General features: G+C 45.3%; 1 protein-coding gene across 1 annotated transcript in view; it reads right to left on the bottom strand.

Annotated features, from left to right (window-relative positions):
• The window catches only part of STK38 (serine/threonine kinase 38), a 395034-nt gene that overhangs the window by 279050 nt on the left and 99196 nt on the right, over positions 1 to 16788 (bottom strand). The window contains exon 5 of the mRNA XM_086923099.1: positions 9852 to 9975. Within this exon, the coding sequence (XP_086779225.1) occupies positions 9852 to 9975 (124 nt within the window). The remainder of the gene's footprint in view (positions 1 to 9851; positions 9976 to 16788) is intronic.

Raw genomic sequence — 16788 nt, 5'->3', positions numbered from 1 at the left:
GAGCCATCTTGAAGTTATTACACTGGATACAACCCCATACTGCTACAGCCATTTCGAACAATACATTGGTTACTGAACAGTTGTGACTAGCAGCTGAGTGGGAGACCGCTTACACGGGCGTACACCACTTGCTCTCCACGTCAAGACGAAAAACATGCCAGTCCGTAGCTTTGTTTTCACTCAATGATGTTTCTCCAAAGAACCAATATCATAATTCATTAGCGTGATAAATGTAAGTCAGGGACATGACTGTGGTCTCTGGTGACATGGAACACATGGTAACATTGATCGCAAATTACTTTTAGTCTGATTTACGGCCCTATGTTAAGAATCAGAGAGCATTAAGAGTTGGGTATGATCTCTTTCCCACCCGAAATGTCCCACAGCTGTTACAGATTTGCTGTTTCAGTAACAAAACAATCACTATAACAACTGAAGATGGTGCCAGAGATGCTGTCATGGTCTGTGAAACTCAAGTTAAACAAGATTGAAGACGACGGGAAAGTGAAAGGGGAAAGGTAGAGGGGGGGGGGGGGGGGGGAGACTGAATTGAGGGAAGACAGGGCAAGAAAGGTGGTCGAGGGAAAGGAGCAACAGAGGGAGATCACTGGAGGAAATGAAAACAAGTGCACGCATTTAAAAGAAGTATTTAAATGCGGGAGGGGGTGGGGCGAGCCGCAACGTCATGGCAATGAAGAATAAATGCGGGAGGTGGTTGGGGGGCGAGCCGCGGCGGCATGGCTCTGAATAAAAGCAGATGGTCCTGTTTATGACCTGCGGAGCGAGTGAAGTGGCTGGTGGCAAATGGAATCAAAGCGGCTGGTCGCTTTGATGTTGTTGGCTTGTCTTAGAGGCTTGTGATGGGGCGAGAGGGTCCTAACTGGGACGCGGTGGAGGGCAGGCGAGAAGGGGCGGGTGAAACAAGCGTGCGCCCGTCGCACATGCACTGGCCATAATCCGCATTCCAAAGCCCTCTTGGTAGGATTTTCTGGTGCCCCTCTATATCTCTCGACAGCAATACGCAAGCGCATTGGCAGGCAAAGACCTAAAAAGGAGGGTTCGGGTCTGGCAAGAGGTTTATTTTGCCAGGTCGAAATGGCAGTTTAAATCTGCACACACCAGCTACATTGGGCAGGCATGATACATGTTTAAAGGGTTATGTAAGTGGGTGGTGCAATAACTGCTGCAGATCCACTTTTAGCATTTAATTCACAGGCCCTGGGTACAGGTTATACCACTTTCGTTGGGACTTATAAGTAAATGTAATATGCCAATTGGGGATAAACCAATGTCACCATATTTTAAGGCGTTAGCACATGCACTTTGCGCACTTTACCACTGTTAACCTATGATAGAGTCTTAAGACCAGCAAAAATAAGATCAGCAAAACAAACAGAGGAGAAATGCAAAATGGTTGGGGGAAGACTACCCTAAGGCTGAGAAGTTGAACAGGTGCCAACTTTTTCACTTCCAGAAAGTGCACTGCTACAGTAGGCAGTCAGGCATTCCTTCCAGCTTAAAGCCTCAGGTGTTGCGTTGACTTTGCAAGAGGAATAGAGCACTTGGGCATCCGAAAAGGTATGTCTGGGGAAGACTGAAGAATCCTGGTGTTTCTGCTGCTTCTTAAGCATTGTATGTTTCTTGTTCTCTGTTCGATGCCTAGGAGTCAACTGCCATCAGACCTGCCTTGTAGTTGCCTCAACCACAGGAGTAGAAGTAGAGTCAGAATATGGAACCACAGGAGTAGAAGTAGAGTCAGAATATGGAACTATTTGATTAGGTTGAGACGCAGAGAGAGAGACAACCAAAAGGTGGAGCTATCTGCATGTTTCCTTAGTAAAAAGAGAGAACAGAGACCTAGTGTGCAGACTCGCATACAAAGAGGCCTGTGTATTCCTTTCAGTACAACAGACTCACAGCATTACATCAAGAAGGAGAGACTGGCTCAAAACCTGCAACAGTGGCTTTTTTGACCTCACTAACGTAGCAAATTAGTGTCTAGAAAAGGAAGATTTGGTTAACAATAGCAACAGCATCAGGCTGAAACAAGTTTTCTGGCACGGTAGATGGGGTGAGTTGGGGGAACGGTCTTGCAACCAGGCACTTTCATCATCAATAGGGTTATTCCCATTTATTGTGCAATGCTAGTGAGGGTGAACTTGACAACAGATGAGAAAGTTGAGGGTCACTGTTGAAAGGAGTTGAGAAGAGGGTGAAAGCCATGCTTCCCCATGAGCAGGATACAATTCAAGTCCATGGTCTTAATGCTCAAAGCCCTGCACAGCTCACCCGTCGGCTATTTGAGAGAGAGGAAGCATGACTACATCCCTGCCCGCACCTTGCGTACCGCTTCTGAGAACTTGGCTTAAGTCCCTCGCATTTGCCAGCTCAGAACAGGCGGCAGATCACTCTCTTATCTTGTTAACTGGAACAAGCTCCCTAGGGAGATGCGTTTAATACAGGACCTTCCAGTCTTTAAAAATAAACTGAAAACTTGGCTTTTCACATAAACTGTATACATTTCATCCATAGGTGCAGTCTAGTCGTTAGCGCCAGGACACTCTTGGGAGTAGCTATGTGCTGCATAAATCTTCATAACAAATTACTTAAACATTAAGTGCAGTAGCTATGCGATCAGCTCCTACAAACTGCAGATAGCTGAGCTGAAGAGAAAAGCCAATGTAGGGAAACAGAAAAAAGATCAATGTTCAAAAGAATTGCATCCATGCCTTGGAATCTGCTGAGTTCACGAGATGCAGGATCAGATCCACACCATTCAATAGAGCAAGTATTGAAAAAGCAAATTAGTCTGGCACTAGAAGCTCGCCTTTTGGCTTTACAAATGCTTATTTAGTTAATGAATGGTTTTTAGATTAAGACACACAAGTGGCCTGGTGGCAGCATTTGGGAGCTGCCTGTCCTTCACATAAGTAAAAGAAGCATTGTCTTAAGACCAACATTGATACTTTTCTAATGTAGTAGCACACACTGCTCAAGTAGTTCCTCGCATTGAAGGAGACTATTTATTGTGCATATGTGCCCACTTGGCAGAAGCAAACTCCATCACTCACAGTTGGGTAAGCCAATAGCTGTAGTGTACTGACCATGTGCCCCATAGTGTATGCTGTGGAGAGCAGAGGTACGTGCATTACACTACAACAGACCAATGGATGAAGGGGGCTGGCTGAAAGCCCAAGCAAGTATGGATATATAGCATGTAATTAGTTTCATAATAAAGAAATAACATGTATTGGCTAACACCAGACCTCATGAAGGGAATTGGCAAACATATACACGGGGATGGGGGTGTATCAGTTTGACGTAAGAATACATGTGCAATACAGTGCACAAAGCTCCTTATTTATCAGCTTGAGAAGCAGTTTCCACCTGCTGCAAAGACACCTAAAGTTTGAGACTGGAATAGAGCCAAAACTTAAGAGGACCAAAAAATGTCAACACCTAGAGCATAAGAGCCATCTTCACCAAAGTAAAACACTATGCTACCTTCCCCCTGTTACTCACCTTAAAGGTTTGGAAGTCATACTTCGCTAAATATCAACTTCATCTCTGAAATGATCATGAAGCAAAGGTCAGATACTGTACAGATAAAATCGTCAGATAACCAAAGATCAGTCCAAGAAAATCATGCACAATATTTGATCTCATCTCTACATAATGTAGCCCTTGACCAAGGCGGGGTAAAAGAAACTCAGATGAGCCACACTAAAATGGATCAAAACATGCTTCTCCTCTTCATCTAGAAAATAGGCAGTACCTCACGGAGCCTTGTAGTTTCAGGCATTTTAAAAAATCACCTCTAAAATGTAGACAAATATCCAGTCTTCCTGAACAAAAACCGGTCCTTGAAAATCTGATAAACCACAGCCCTTTATGTACATTTGGTGGGAACATTCATAGAGACAAAATCCACCAACCAATTGCAATAAGGCATCCTAAAACCCTATCAACACTGCTCTTACTAATCTTGTTGCAGGCCTAAATGCTGGATGGACAAAGTCACAGTCAAGTGAGGGTGAGGCTCTGAATACCCTGGGAGAAAGCGAAGTCTTCCTGACTGATGTAGTTGAAGCTCTCTGCTGTATTTGATATATTTGATCAAAACAATGCCAAAGATAGTATATTAGGCGAACTGTTTCACACAGCTGTTCCACTTGCCTTGCAGGGAGAAACAAGTATATATGTAGGTTCTTGAAATCTGGATCCGTATTCTAACATTACTGTATGTTGTGCCTCAAGCATCAGCACCATCTCCGAATATCTATCACATGTAACGTATATAGGGAATAATTAGATTATATAATACCAAAAAAGATAGTCATCATCAACACGTGGATGATAGTTATATGAGGATTTGTCTTGAGATGACATTGTAAAATAGAAATCTAAAAGCCACTCTTCCCTCACCACACTTACCGTAGTAAAAACACAACCTGCGATTGCGGGTGAATACTTCATACAAGTCTATCCAATCTCTGGCTTTGTCTCAACATGGCATTCTTAATGAACTATCCCAAAAAATGCATGCAAGCAATAACCTGACTAAGAAACAGTGCAAAACAATGCAAGCACAAAATACCTTTGCCGATTAATCTCTACTGTCTTGACCTTAATGCAAGAATAAAGAAGCAACATCCTATACAAAGTTCTACACCACCCACAACCAGTATATCTTTAAGATATTTTAACCATTGAAGATGACATACATACCGACAAATTTGTCTGCGACTTTTTGGGGGAATTTCAAAAGAGGATAATGAAGACTACAAACTAAGTATTTTCCTGCTATAGGAACCATATAAGAGAAACAAATATCAACGTTGCTATTTGTAAGAAGAGTAGTAAAGCACTCTAGTTTGAATCCTCTGTCACCTCCAAGTGTAAAATCCTCCTATGTTTAGGCTTGCTCAAAGCTGGCCATCTGTTTTATCACCTATAAAATGTTTCATGCCTTATAATGTACAGTACCCTGTTGCTTCAGACAAGGTTTCCGATGACCAAATACTTTAATAAATATAAAAAAATATGTGTCCTGTTTGATAGCCTATATCTGAATTGGTAGCTCTTAATTTCTGTAGGATCTTGAAAATCTTGCTCTAGGAATTCAAAGCCTGTACATTATAAAAACATTTAAACCATTTTCTTCAAGTTTTACTGTTTGTTTCCTTCCATCTACCTTCTGCAACCCATGATGAACCCAGATCACAAATGCCTGGTGCACAATAACCGTTCTTGCCAACACTTCCCTTCCCTCCCTTAACAATAACTTGATCTTTGATGTAATGATAGTTCTTTCATTCCAAGGTCAAGATAAACCCCACAGATCTCTTAGATCCTCATTTGAACAATGGCAATAACAAATCACTGTTGTGATGTAGAGAAAATTCAAAACTTTGTGACACCATCAGAAGAAAACTACAATAATTTGAAATTAAACTGACATCAGGACTTCAAAAAACAAAGGATAACAATACACGACTGCATCTTCCAGACTCTGTCAATCGTCTTGGTTATAGTACTGCTTAGTTAATATATTGTCACTAATGAAAAATAATGATTCACTTTCTCCAATTACACGGTGTATATGCTAAGATATTCTTATGGTGTGATTCATTGTATCAATTTGCATCACCTTATTCATCCACCTCCTTTTATTTGTATGTCGGCGAGGGCAAAATGTTCTTAGTAACACCACTTTCTCGTGAGAGCAGCTCCACTGGTGGAGAAATGCTCATAACGTTTGAATGCCTCTTCTAATGTGGCACCATTTCTAGACACCGCTTTCCATAACACAATGTCATATAGGAATGTGAGGTTTTAACATATTTTCTGTCCTGATAAATCATGCGATAGGCCTCAATCTGCATCAGTTAGAGACCGTGGAAAAGTCTCAGACTAGGATTTGATTTAGCTCTCTTGCTTTCTTTAGGTTGTCTTTTCCTTTGAGAGAAGGCACAACATTTTTACATGACTTTTCAGCAGTGTAATACTCTGGGCTACCCTTTAGACTGTCCATTCAAAGATCACCAGAACTCATAACCAAACTATCAGCACAAAAAGATGTGCTCTGAAGGATACTAGACCTAAGCCCTCTGCTTTTGCATCCAAGCTGTTTTCTGCAGTTTCTCTCTCTTAGAGAGTTTCTCAACATACTCTTTTGCCCTCTAAGTACTGGGATTGTATACAAAGGTCTTTTACCTCTTTGCTGATGTAGTCTTTTAGTGATAGAAAGCCTGGGATTCCTCTCTTTTATCCAGAGTTCAAGTTCAAGGCTGCCCCCACAACCCCCAGACACAATGTATGTTTCATTTTTCCTACAGCACCCACAGCCTCATCCAGGTCATCCATCTCTCAACACATATCACTCTCCCACACTCTGAATGTGCAGTGGTTTGCTCTGGTATGAGGTCTGCTGCTCCCATTCCCCCAGTGGGAGTAGTTCTGCATGGGTTGGTTTGCTGCCACCAGGCGATCGGCTTAGCCCTATCACAACTGCTAAGGATTTCTGGTGCTGGGCATTGCTTTACTTCAGAAAATGTGGCTTCAAGGAACTCCAACCTTCTTTTTTACCCACCCATCTTTTACTGTGTATGTCAACATGAATAGATAGCCTGCTATTACACAGTAGTGTTTGGCTGCAGGCGGAAGAGCGGCCTTGATTTTATGGACCTCTCTTCCACCTTTGATACGGTGCCCCATCGTCAACTACTGACCCGCCTTTCAAACATTGGAATATCAGGTCTAGCATGGGATTGGCTCAAATCATTTTTAGAGGATAGAACCCAGCAGGTATGGCTGCCCCCGTTCTCCTCAGCCCCAAGAAAGTTGACCACAGGAGTTCAGCAGGGCTCCATGAGTCCCCTTCTTTTTAATGCTTATGCCACTCCACTATCACTCAGACCAGCCAAGGAAATGGTGACTTGTGCCCTCATTCTGTCGCGTATTGACTATGCCAACGCACTGTACATTGGCTTGCCTGGATAAAAGCTGAAAAAGTTGCAAATCATTCAAAACACAGCAGCTAGAGTGCCGCTTGGTATCCCTGGTAGATCTAGCATAAAGCAACATCTATAGGACCTGCATTGGCTCCCTGTGGAGCAAGGCGTCCAGTTCAAGGCTCTCAATCTTGCCAATGGTGCCCGCTACAAGACTGGGCTGCCGTATCTTAGGAGTCTTTTTGACTTCTACGTCCCCCGAAGACAATTACGCTCTGCCGCACTACCTCTAGCAGACATCCCCCGTTTTCGTCTTACGCGAGCGGGAGGTAGCTCTCTTTCTTGTAAGGCAGCCAAGGCCTGGAATTCCCTTTCCTTATGAATTGAGGAATACTCAAGATCTAAGGCTGTTAAAGAAGCAGCTAAAGACCTTGCTTTTTAATTAACCCACCGCTCCTTTCCGCTCCTACATGTTATGCTGTTGGGTTTCGCGCCGGGACACTCTTGAGTATCCGCGTGCGCTACAAGTGATTAATAACATAACATAACATAGTGGTGTACAGGTTAAACACAAACAAGTAATTTATCTTCAAAACCAGGCACAGCATTCATTACTGTACCCTGATGAAGCAGCTAGACTTCATGACCTCCTTCGTCTCCTTCCAAGCCATATTTCAGCATGGCTACTTTTGATACAATTTTCAACCAAAAGATTTTTTTAGGTCTCGCCTGACGTGCAAGGGTCTTTTGGAATCGATCCAGGATCCGAAGTAACTTAAAGCCACGCCCTTGTTTTCAATTGGCGCGCGTCATGGTTTACGTTAAAAGCTGGCGGGTGATTGAAAAACGGGATTTGGGGTTACCGCCTTGTCCACTTTTAGGACGGCCCATCTGGACAAGCTGACGTCATCTTGTTTGCCACTGTTTTGTGCGGGTGCTATTGGTTGAGGTTTACGTAATATTGTATTGATGTTGTGCCGTATATTTACGCACTTTTAAGGACTACTGATATAATCTTTGGCAGCAGTTTCATCAGTGCTGTGTATTGCCCTTGTCTGTTTTTTATTTTCATAGACTGTGGTTCTTTAACGGTCTTAATATTGAATGGTTCTGCTGTTTCGTATACTTCAGTTAACTTGATGCGCATAACATAATTTCAGAAACACCAATTATTTTGTTTATGTTGCAGCTGCCGGTGTTCCCGTGTGTATTTCCTGCGTGTCCTCGCACTTGGCTCTCCTCCCCACCTCTGGGCCCGGTTCAAGTTGACAGTTGCCCCTGGAGGTTCTCCTCAAAAGCACAAGCTGCGCCTGCGCAATTTAGGCCAGTTCCCTCCCTCCCCACCGCCAACGGACTGGCAGCAGCCACCAGCTACAGCAGGAGGAGGAGGCAGGGACACACACCACAGAGACCTTTCTGACCAATGTGGCTGCACAGTGTTTCTGCAGTGTCATTACTTACGAGTTCTATTCCAGTGTCTCATAGGTTTCTGCATATTTTTTAAGAGTGGACAACTTGAGAGGTACCGGTTTGTGCTGCTACCCAAACTGGATACTCTCGCCGGGGGCTGAAGCCTTTGTATATAGGAGCAGTTACAGTGCCTAAACTGTAGTCTCTAGGAGCGCTGAACCAGTAGGACTGTCACAACACGGCCTTCTGATGAGCTTTTTGATTATAAGCGAGGATCAACAACATTCTCACCTTTTTTTAATTTAGCGCAATCGAGCAGCAGAAATGGACAATTTCACTGCTCCGAGGACTCCACTCCTCGGCTGGAGGCGTTGCCATCTGACATCATCTCGGCAACTTAGGTGATTATAAGGTCTGCTTCTTCTGAGCAGTGGCTCCTCCAACCCAGAGAACAGCTTTAAGCTTGGCACAGACCTATATTGAGCCCCAAAAAATACTGCCTTATTTTGGGCAGCAAAATTCGATGAGCCCTGGTTTTAACTGTTATCTACTAAAAAAAAGCAAGCCTATGATAAACAGTAAGAAGAAAAAAAAAAAGAACACAGATATGGCTCAAAGGCTCATGTTAGCATTTGCCGCGGAGGCAGGGATTGCATGCTGTGATGTTGCCTCCGCTGTTCAGCTTGCCTGAGGCACGGATGCGCTTCACAGTAATAACATGGACAAGGGGAAGGAAGAAGCTGGGAGTGCGCGCTGCAATGGTGCCTCTGTTCTGATTGCCTTGAGGCACGGGAGGGGAGCGGGGAATTTACAACTTGGACAGCATGAGGAGGGGCTAAAGGCAACATGGAGAACGGGTGAATAAAAAAGCATTGCTTTGCTAATGGTGCTGTATAGCAAAGCAAATGGTTTTAACTTAATAAAAGGCGAGACCTGTTGCATTTTCAATGCTTGTTGTTTTCCCCCTCAATGATTGTTAGTGATATGAACATAGCTATTTATATTCTGTTATGTTAAAATGTTATGTTAAAACAACATAATTTTTTACATTTTGTTTCTGAATAATTCAGCAAGTGAATTGCTGAGTACATTTGACTAACTGGAAGAAAGGTAGCATAAAACCTAGGTGTCTTTTTCCTGATAAGTTTCACCAAAAACATGTACTTCTATGCTCTGCTGCATTATAATATTTTAATTTTGTACACTGTAGTCTTGTGCAGCACTATTTCAAATACATGACGCTATAAAAATGTGACACTGTTGGATAAATTGAAATGTCATACAATTTTTCAAATGCCCAAGAGGGAGAAGAGAGTTCAAGAGGTTCAGATAGGAAGTTGAAAGATACATTTATTTTCACAAGTCAAACGACTTACAAGGGCCATTAAAAAGGTTTCACCGTTTCTGAATCAAATTAAAATATTAATGTGACTATACATCTAATTCTGGGATAAAATTCTGCAAATACACATTCATTTAAGTATTTACCGCCAGGAAGAAACTCCATAATAAGGTAGAGATTTAGCTTATCCTGAAAGCTATAGAACATCTTCACAACCCAAGAACTGTCTGCTTCCACCAGGATATCCCTTTCTGCTCGGATATGTCCAACCTAGAAATTACACAAATAACAAGAAAGCAAAAAGAGAACATTTAAAGCAAGTGTCCAAATAGCATATTTTTGCTTGTGTCAAGACGTTAGGTATAATCACGAGGTCTGAGGTCATCTATGCTCTTTGCTTAGTCATCTATTATAGCGGTTCTTTCTAAGATTTCTGCAGGAAGTAAGCAGGCAGCAAATGCATGACCTATTGCATTTACACCCACACAGAGCCACACACAGTCATTCACATAGAGCCACCTACACAGAGCCACCTTCACAACAGACAGAGCCACCCACACATAGAAGCACCTACAAAAAAAGCTATCCACACAGAGCCACACACACACACACACACATACAGAGCTACCCACACAGAGCCACCCACTCACAGTCATTCACATAGAGCCACCTACACAGAGCCACCCTCACACAGACAGCCCAACAACTAAAGCAAAACAAAAGAGTCAGGTGGGCACTAAAACACAGTATGCTACCACTAGAAGTTATTAACCAGTAATATAATATATTATACCTCCTTCGCCACCCCTGCCCATAAATATAATCTTTTTCGAGTCAGGGGCCCTGTGCTGTACGGTGCGCGAGGCCTGTTAATCTTTCATGTAAGCATCTACGCCGTTTGACTTGCTGGACGAGCTACATATAGTTTTATTCATTCAAGGTTTCCCCCAATCTACAGCTGGGACGGGGGTCGATTGTTCGTGTACTTCGCCCTCACTAGGGCACAGGTCATTGAGTCGCACTGGTACGCTTTACATGCAATGTACTGTTATCCGTGATGTGGGGACCATTGATTTTTAAAATTATTTTCAAACGCATAGTCAGTAGAACCCGAACATCCCCTCATAACTAGATGAGAATCCACCCACCCCCTGCCGAAACTATTCAGTGTTTGTTTGTTTTTAGTGTCAGAGGACATTGAATCACACAGAGCGTCAATTAGCATCTGGGATCCTTCTGTGTACTCTCTGCTTCAAATCAGTACCGCATTTCTGAGAAGAACAGGGCAAAATCCCAGCGCGCTCTATAAAGTAACCCGGAATGTAATCCGTTTACAGAGACGTGTTTGGTACCAGGGAGGTTCGTAGTAGAACTCCAGCTGTCCTGTTCGGAAGGCACTCTGAGCAAATGTTGAACTTGGAGGGGGTTTCGGCACCCTACTATGAAGTGGAGGTAATAAAAACTCTGCTCTCAGGGTCTGTGCTTAGGTGTTGGAAACAGCTGTTCAGGGGTTTTTAAGAGAATTCAGATACTAGGGGCGCTCTGCCTCAAATTCTACGTTACAGTGTGTAATATAAGTTAGTCGATGGGTAGTGCGTGAAGAGCAGACGGAAAACGCCCTTAACCGTCTAAAAAAAGTCAATGACTTAACAACAATACAACAGCTGTGCTCTCGCAACTACAATAGGGTGTCAACAAAATAATACAATGACAAATGTAATTAAATAGACAGAAGCAGATTCTTTAGTGTTTTTCTTGTCACAGCAAGATGACGGTTTAATGTATCCAGACTTGAAGAACAATCACAGTTAGCCGACACGTGTTTCGTCGTGTACAGGTGAGTCAACACGACTCTTCAGGGCTTTAGACTCAACTCAGATAAAGTGAGTTGAGAACAGTCTGGTACTCGTAGTGGCATTCACTGAGTGTTTATGTCCTCATATATAATGGTTAATTGGAATGGTACATCCAGTTATGTTAGGTGCAAGAGATAATCTTGCTGCTATGCTCCGCCCAATAGGTTAGGTCAAAATTTCCAGAAATAGCACTTAATACGGGTATGTATTAGGCTGTACCGGGAGGGGATCCAAATGCTGAGACGCTTATGAAAACGGGTGCGTTTTCTCAATCGCGGTGTGCAGTAGTGCGGTATCCCTCCTCTGTTGTTTCCCGGTCGCCGTCTTTCGTAAACGGATACTGTATTTATTGATCTATTATACTTTTCATTACCATTCCCAATGATAGCATGCAAAAATATATTGTTAGTAGTCAAAATTTAATTTAACGATTATGAGCTGCTCAAAAATGATCTTTTAGGGAGAGGTGTTAATGAGACCGTAACCGTACCTAAAAGGTAGGGTGCATCAAAAGCTTTAAATACAGACCTAGGTTAGCTTTCAGGTAAATTCATGGTATCAGTTTCCTAGATTACATCTTCGTCAGAAGCATATCAATTGCATATTTAAACTTCCATCAGGTCTATGCTTCAATTCTCTTTAAAGTGGTTCTGTTGTTGCACTTAACAGTCCTCCATGAACCCTCTACAGTGCACGTCCAGCAGCTGTGTCCTTCCTTCCCGGTCTCAGCATCCTTTACTAGTACACTCAATTGCTGACCTCTCCCCATCTACTAATTGGTTCCTTTTAATCTGCCACCCAATGTCCATTTCAATTTTTCTCGTCCTTTAAACCTTCCTATGGCGGGACTCTGAGTCAAAATGGAGATAATCTCCAGGTCTGTTGGGGCCCAAGTAGGTTCCCTGTGGAATTCAGACACAGAGTCCCGTCACCCACCAGAACCTAAGGAGTGGTGTTAATCGATTTTTAACGCATTCACGGCTTTTGAGAAATGCTTGAAGGCTGCTACATAACCGTGAGTGGTTTTGGTTAATTCCACCACAGGTTAGGGTAAGCCTTAGCATGCTTATACTGCCGTAGTGGAGCTGGTCCTGACGAAAGCTTCAAGTAATACGCCCAGAAGCTGAAACATGTTGACCACATGTTTATTTTTATAGGATGCATCTGGTCAATTGAAACCAGTTAGGGACATCCGTTTCACTTGCTTTTAATAGTACCCTGTTTTACGACATTAAAAATTCCTCTGGATAATTGATAATCTGATACGACCTGATCAGACAGGGTTCATTCCTACCCATAGCACCTTGCCTAATATCTGAAAGCTGACACATGCCCTTGATATGCGAGACCGCCTTCCACTGGATTCACTAGTACAATCCGTCGACATTAGGAAGGCGTTTGATTCTCTTTGTTGAGAGTTCTTTTAGGTTAGCATTCTTGCATTCAGTCTTACATTTGTTAAATGGACCTGGTTGCTGTATACTATACCGGCGGCGGGGGTTAGAACTGGGTCGGTGATATCCGACGTGTGCACAATGGACGGGGCACCAGATAAGGATACCCATTGTCCGGTCTGTTATTTGCCCTAGCTTTGGAGCCATTTGCACACTCTGTACGGCAGGGTGGGTGTTAGACCTGGCACCTTGGCGTGAGTTTCCCTTCCACTTTTTGCTGATGTGCCTCCGATGTTTTTCTGGTTTTCCGATACTCAGGGCACTGCGCCATGGCTGACCCGTGCCGCAGTGCAAGTGCTCCCTACTGTAAATTGTACATGCGATTGGTATCCATGATTGGTTCATTGGATTTACTGTTAGTCCTTAGTAAAGTGCACTAGGAGTGCCGGGGCTTGTAGATGCCAATACTGCTGGTGGGCCTGCAGCGCTAGTTGCGCCACCCACCGAAGCAGCCGTAAAGATGTGTCTGGGAACTGCGACCGCAGAACCCGCGTGCAGTCTCGTACTGTCACGCTAGCTGGGCAAGTGCACCCACTTGCCAGCCCCCGAACCTTCCCTTGACTACATATTAGTCACCCCTATGGTAGGCCTGCGGGCAGGGTGCGTTGTAAGTGTAAGGTAGGACAAGCCCTGATGTGTGTGGCATGTCCTAGTAGTGACTTACAACCAAAACCGTATTTCACTATTGAAGGCTACCTGCTCCATTAGGCCAGACTGAGCTGCTGGAATTATTACACCCTATAATCCCAGCAGGCTCAAGGAGCATGGTAGCGCGTCGTGTTTAGTATGCCTGAACTCAGGACGATAAAATATTTCTTGTAGTCAAGTTTATTTTAGTATCCTGTGTTTGCAAACGCTACTTTTAGAAAGTCAGCGTTTGCTTGCCTAACCATTTCAGCCCGCCTCTGCTGGTATGTGTATCTGACTGTCTGGGACGTGTGAGTGACAGGGCTGGGGGATGACAGGTGGTGAATGCGCAGAGTACACCTTAGTGGGAGGTAGGAGTGGCTCTTGACTCTGGATCTTGCTGTGCTCTGCCACCACAATGCTGGCTCCACCCCCCTGGGGAGCGACTGATGACTCAGCCGACACCTGGCCCAGGAAGGGCGAAGCCCCATCAACAAGGTACTCTGGCTGCCCCTGTCCGCACAATGCTGGCTCCACCTCCTGTGGGGCGTCTGATGCGCCTGCCACTCCCACTGAAAGCAGAAGCCGGAGTACACCCACCAGGGTACTCCAGGACTGAAAGTGGCTATGCAAAGGCCCCCCTGGCCTGCGAGAACAAAAGAAATACCGTATAAAAGAAGGAGCCCTGCTCCTTGAAAATTAGATCCTGTTTGGGCTACAGAAGGAACTCTGCCCGACGAGAAGGACCGTGAAGGACAAGGAAGAGTGCTGTCTCTTGCCTGTGTCTGGTGCCTTGCTGCCGAAGGAGAGGAAAAAGGAAAGACTACCAGAAGACTTTTACTTGACAAGACTTTGTGCCAAACTCTGCTGAAACGATCTCCAAGGGCTTGCTGTGAACTTGCCCCCTGACCAGCGCCCCAGGACCAGTGGGCGCTACATCCTGAAGAAAGCGACTGCGTGTGCTGCCTATCGCTGCAGTACCGACGGAGGAATCTCTTCCAAGGCAACGACATCCACCTGACCACCGTGACCGGGGCCCCAAGCAACAGCGAAAGCAAAGTGAGGTCCAGCCGCCGCTGGTCCGAACACCGTGACCGCAACTGCATCGGGAGCCCGAGAGCAAAGCGAAGGAGGACCCGTCCGGTCCGAGCTCCCGAGTTGACTGCGCCACGAGCAGCCAATCCACTTGCAAAGACGGACAGTTGCCCTGCGAGAGTCCACTGGGTCGGTATCTTGCCCGACAGCTCAGCTGTGAGCACACAGCTGCACCGGCACTTGGCTGGGTAAGTCCTGCACTTGGGGACCGTACTGCCACTTGCCGCCCCTACGCAGCCGCCGCCTCCAGGGTCGGAGCGGACGACGAGGAAAGGACCCTGCCGCCACAGAACACCGCTGCCCCGGATGACCCGTGACCTGCTCGGCTGAGAGCCGCAACGAACAGCGACCCCGGGAAGGCAACGCGACGTGGGACAGCTCCCCTGGAAGCCGCCCGCTCTACAAGAACTTTGTTGAACTGGCCAGAAGGCCCTAAAGAACTCGTATTGCTAGAAAGAACTGTGGCAACCTGAACTAAGTAACTTGGAACCGCTATTTGAAAGTTCGCTAACTGTATTCACCAACCTGCTTAAAGTCTATATAAAGATATATATTTGTACAGAATGCAGTCTGGTCTCATTGTGTGGTGGGTTGGTTGTGACGGTATAATATTGCAAGTGTTTAACCCTATGTGCCCCAAAGATTAGCCTACGACTGCTTAAGCCACACTACCTAGAGGGTAAGCAGAGGTTGTCTGGAAGGTAACCCTCAGCCCTGACGAGGAAGAGAGAGTCCCTGCTTGTCGCTAGTGTTGCACTGCGCCAACTAGAGCCTCCCCCTTCCTACATTGGACGCAGCGGTGAGGATTTTCGAATTTACACTTGCAGTATCTATACCTTAACTTCTGACCATTGCACAGTGATTACAGTCCAGTTACTTAGCCACAGACTTTGCTTTTGAATTTTGCCGAAAAGAAGATTCCGAGTGTGAGAACCATGCCGGGCACGAAGAGCCTGGATGGAGCGGAGTCCACGACCTCGGAGGTGTTGGAGGTCGAGTGGGACGCCGCAAAGCTGGATAAATACACCAAGGATGAGCTGAAGTTTTTTTGCAGGAAACTCAAGGTTCCGCACGCTGGTTGCAAGAATAAGCCAGAACTCTACAAGGCCCTGAAAGCCTGGATAGAGTCCAGAAAGGCCCCGGAGGATCAAGACGCCCTCGCGGAACAAGATGCAACGGAGGAGCAGAATGCACTTGGGGATCTGGTGGATCTCGAAGACAAGAAAGCGTGCACAGCTTTGGTAAAGGCCTGTCGCCAGAGGAGCTGGTAGACAGGAAAGAAACAAGGAATCACGAAAGAAAGCTGGCAGAATTGAAAATCCAACTGGAGCTTGAAACGAAAAGAATGGCGCTGGAAGAGCGAAAGCACCAAATGGATTACGAAGTGAAAATGAGGGAGATAAGCCTGAAAGAAAGAGGCTTGGATCGTCCTCCCTCTGGTGGCAGCACATCGCCAGTGCAGGTAGAGTCAAGAGTGCACATCCCGAAGGACGTAGTTGAAGAGTTCTTTAAGGGGGATGACATAGGACAGTGGTTTAGGGCATACGAGGTAGCCATGTCCTCCCACCGGGTCCCTGACAAGGATTGGGGAGCGGGGTTGTGGGGAAGGTTCCTTAGCGAAGGGCGAGATACCTTGCTAGATTTGCCCGTTGAGAATCAGAGATCCTATTCCCACATGAAAGAAGCTTTAATGAGCAGGTACGGGCTTACCCCTGAAATGTATAGACAGAAGTTTAGGGGATGTACTAAGCGGCCTGGGAATACGTATGTGGAGTATGTGACTTATTTTTGCAGAGCACTGGATGGTTGGGTGAAGGGTAGCAAAGTGAATGATTTTCAAGGTCTCTTTGATTTAATTGCATGGGAGCACTTGTCTGATCACTGTTTTCCTGAGTTACGCCAACACCTGATCGATAGCAAGCTGTCCAACCCGAGGAAGCTTGCTGAGGAGGCGGACCGCTGGCTCAGCACCAGGGTCCACAAGGGTCCGGTGGGAGACTCCGCCAAGAGTGGGCAGGGTCCCCAGCAGAAGAGTGGGGGGGACAAGGGGG

The sequence above is a fragment of the Lissotriton vulgaris genome, chromosome 5, assembly GCF_964263255.1.
Source record: "Lissotriton vulgaris chromosome 5, aLisVul1.2, whole genome shotgun sequence".
Classification (NCBI taxonomy): domain Eukaryota; kingdom Metazoa; phylum Chordata; class Amphibia; order Caudata; family Salamandridae; genus Lissotriton; species Lissotriton vulgaris.
The sequence above is the reverse complement of the archived record's forward strand: the minus strand, read 5'-3'. Positions and strand labels throughout refer to the sequence as shown.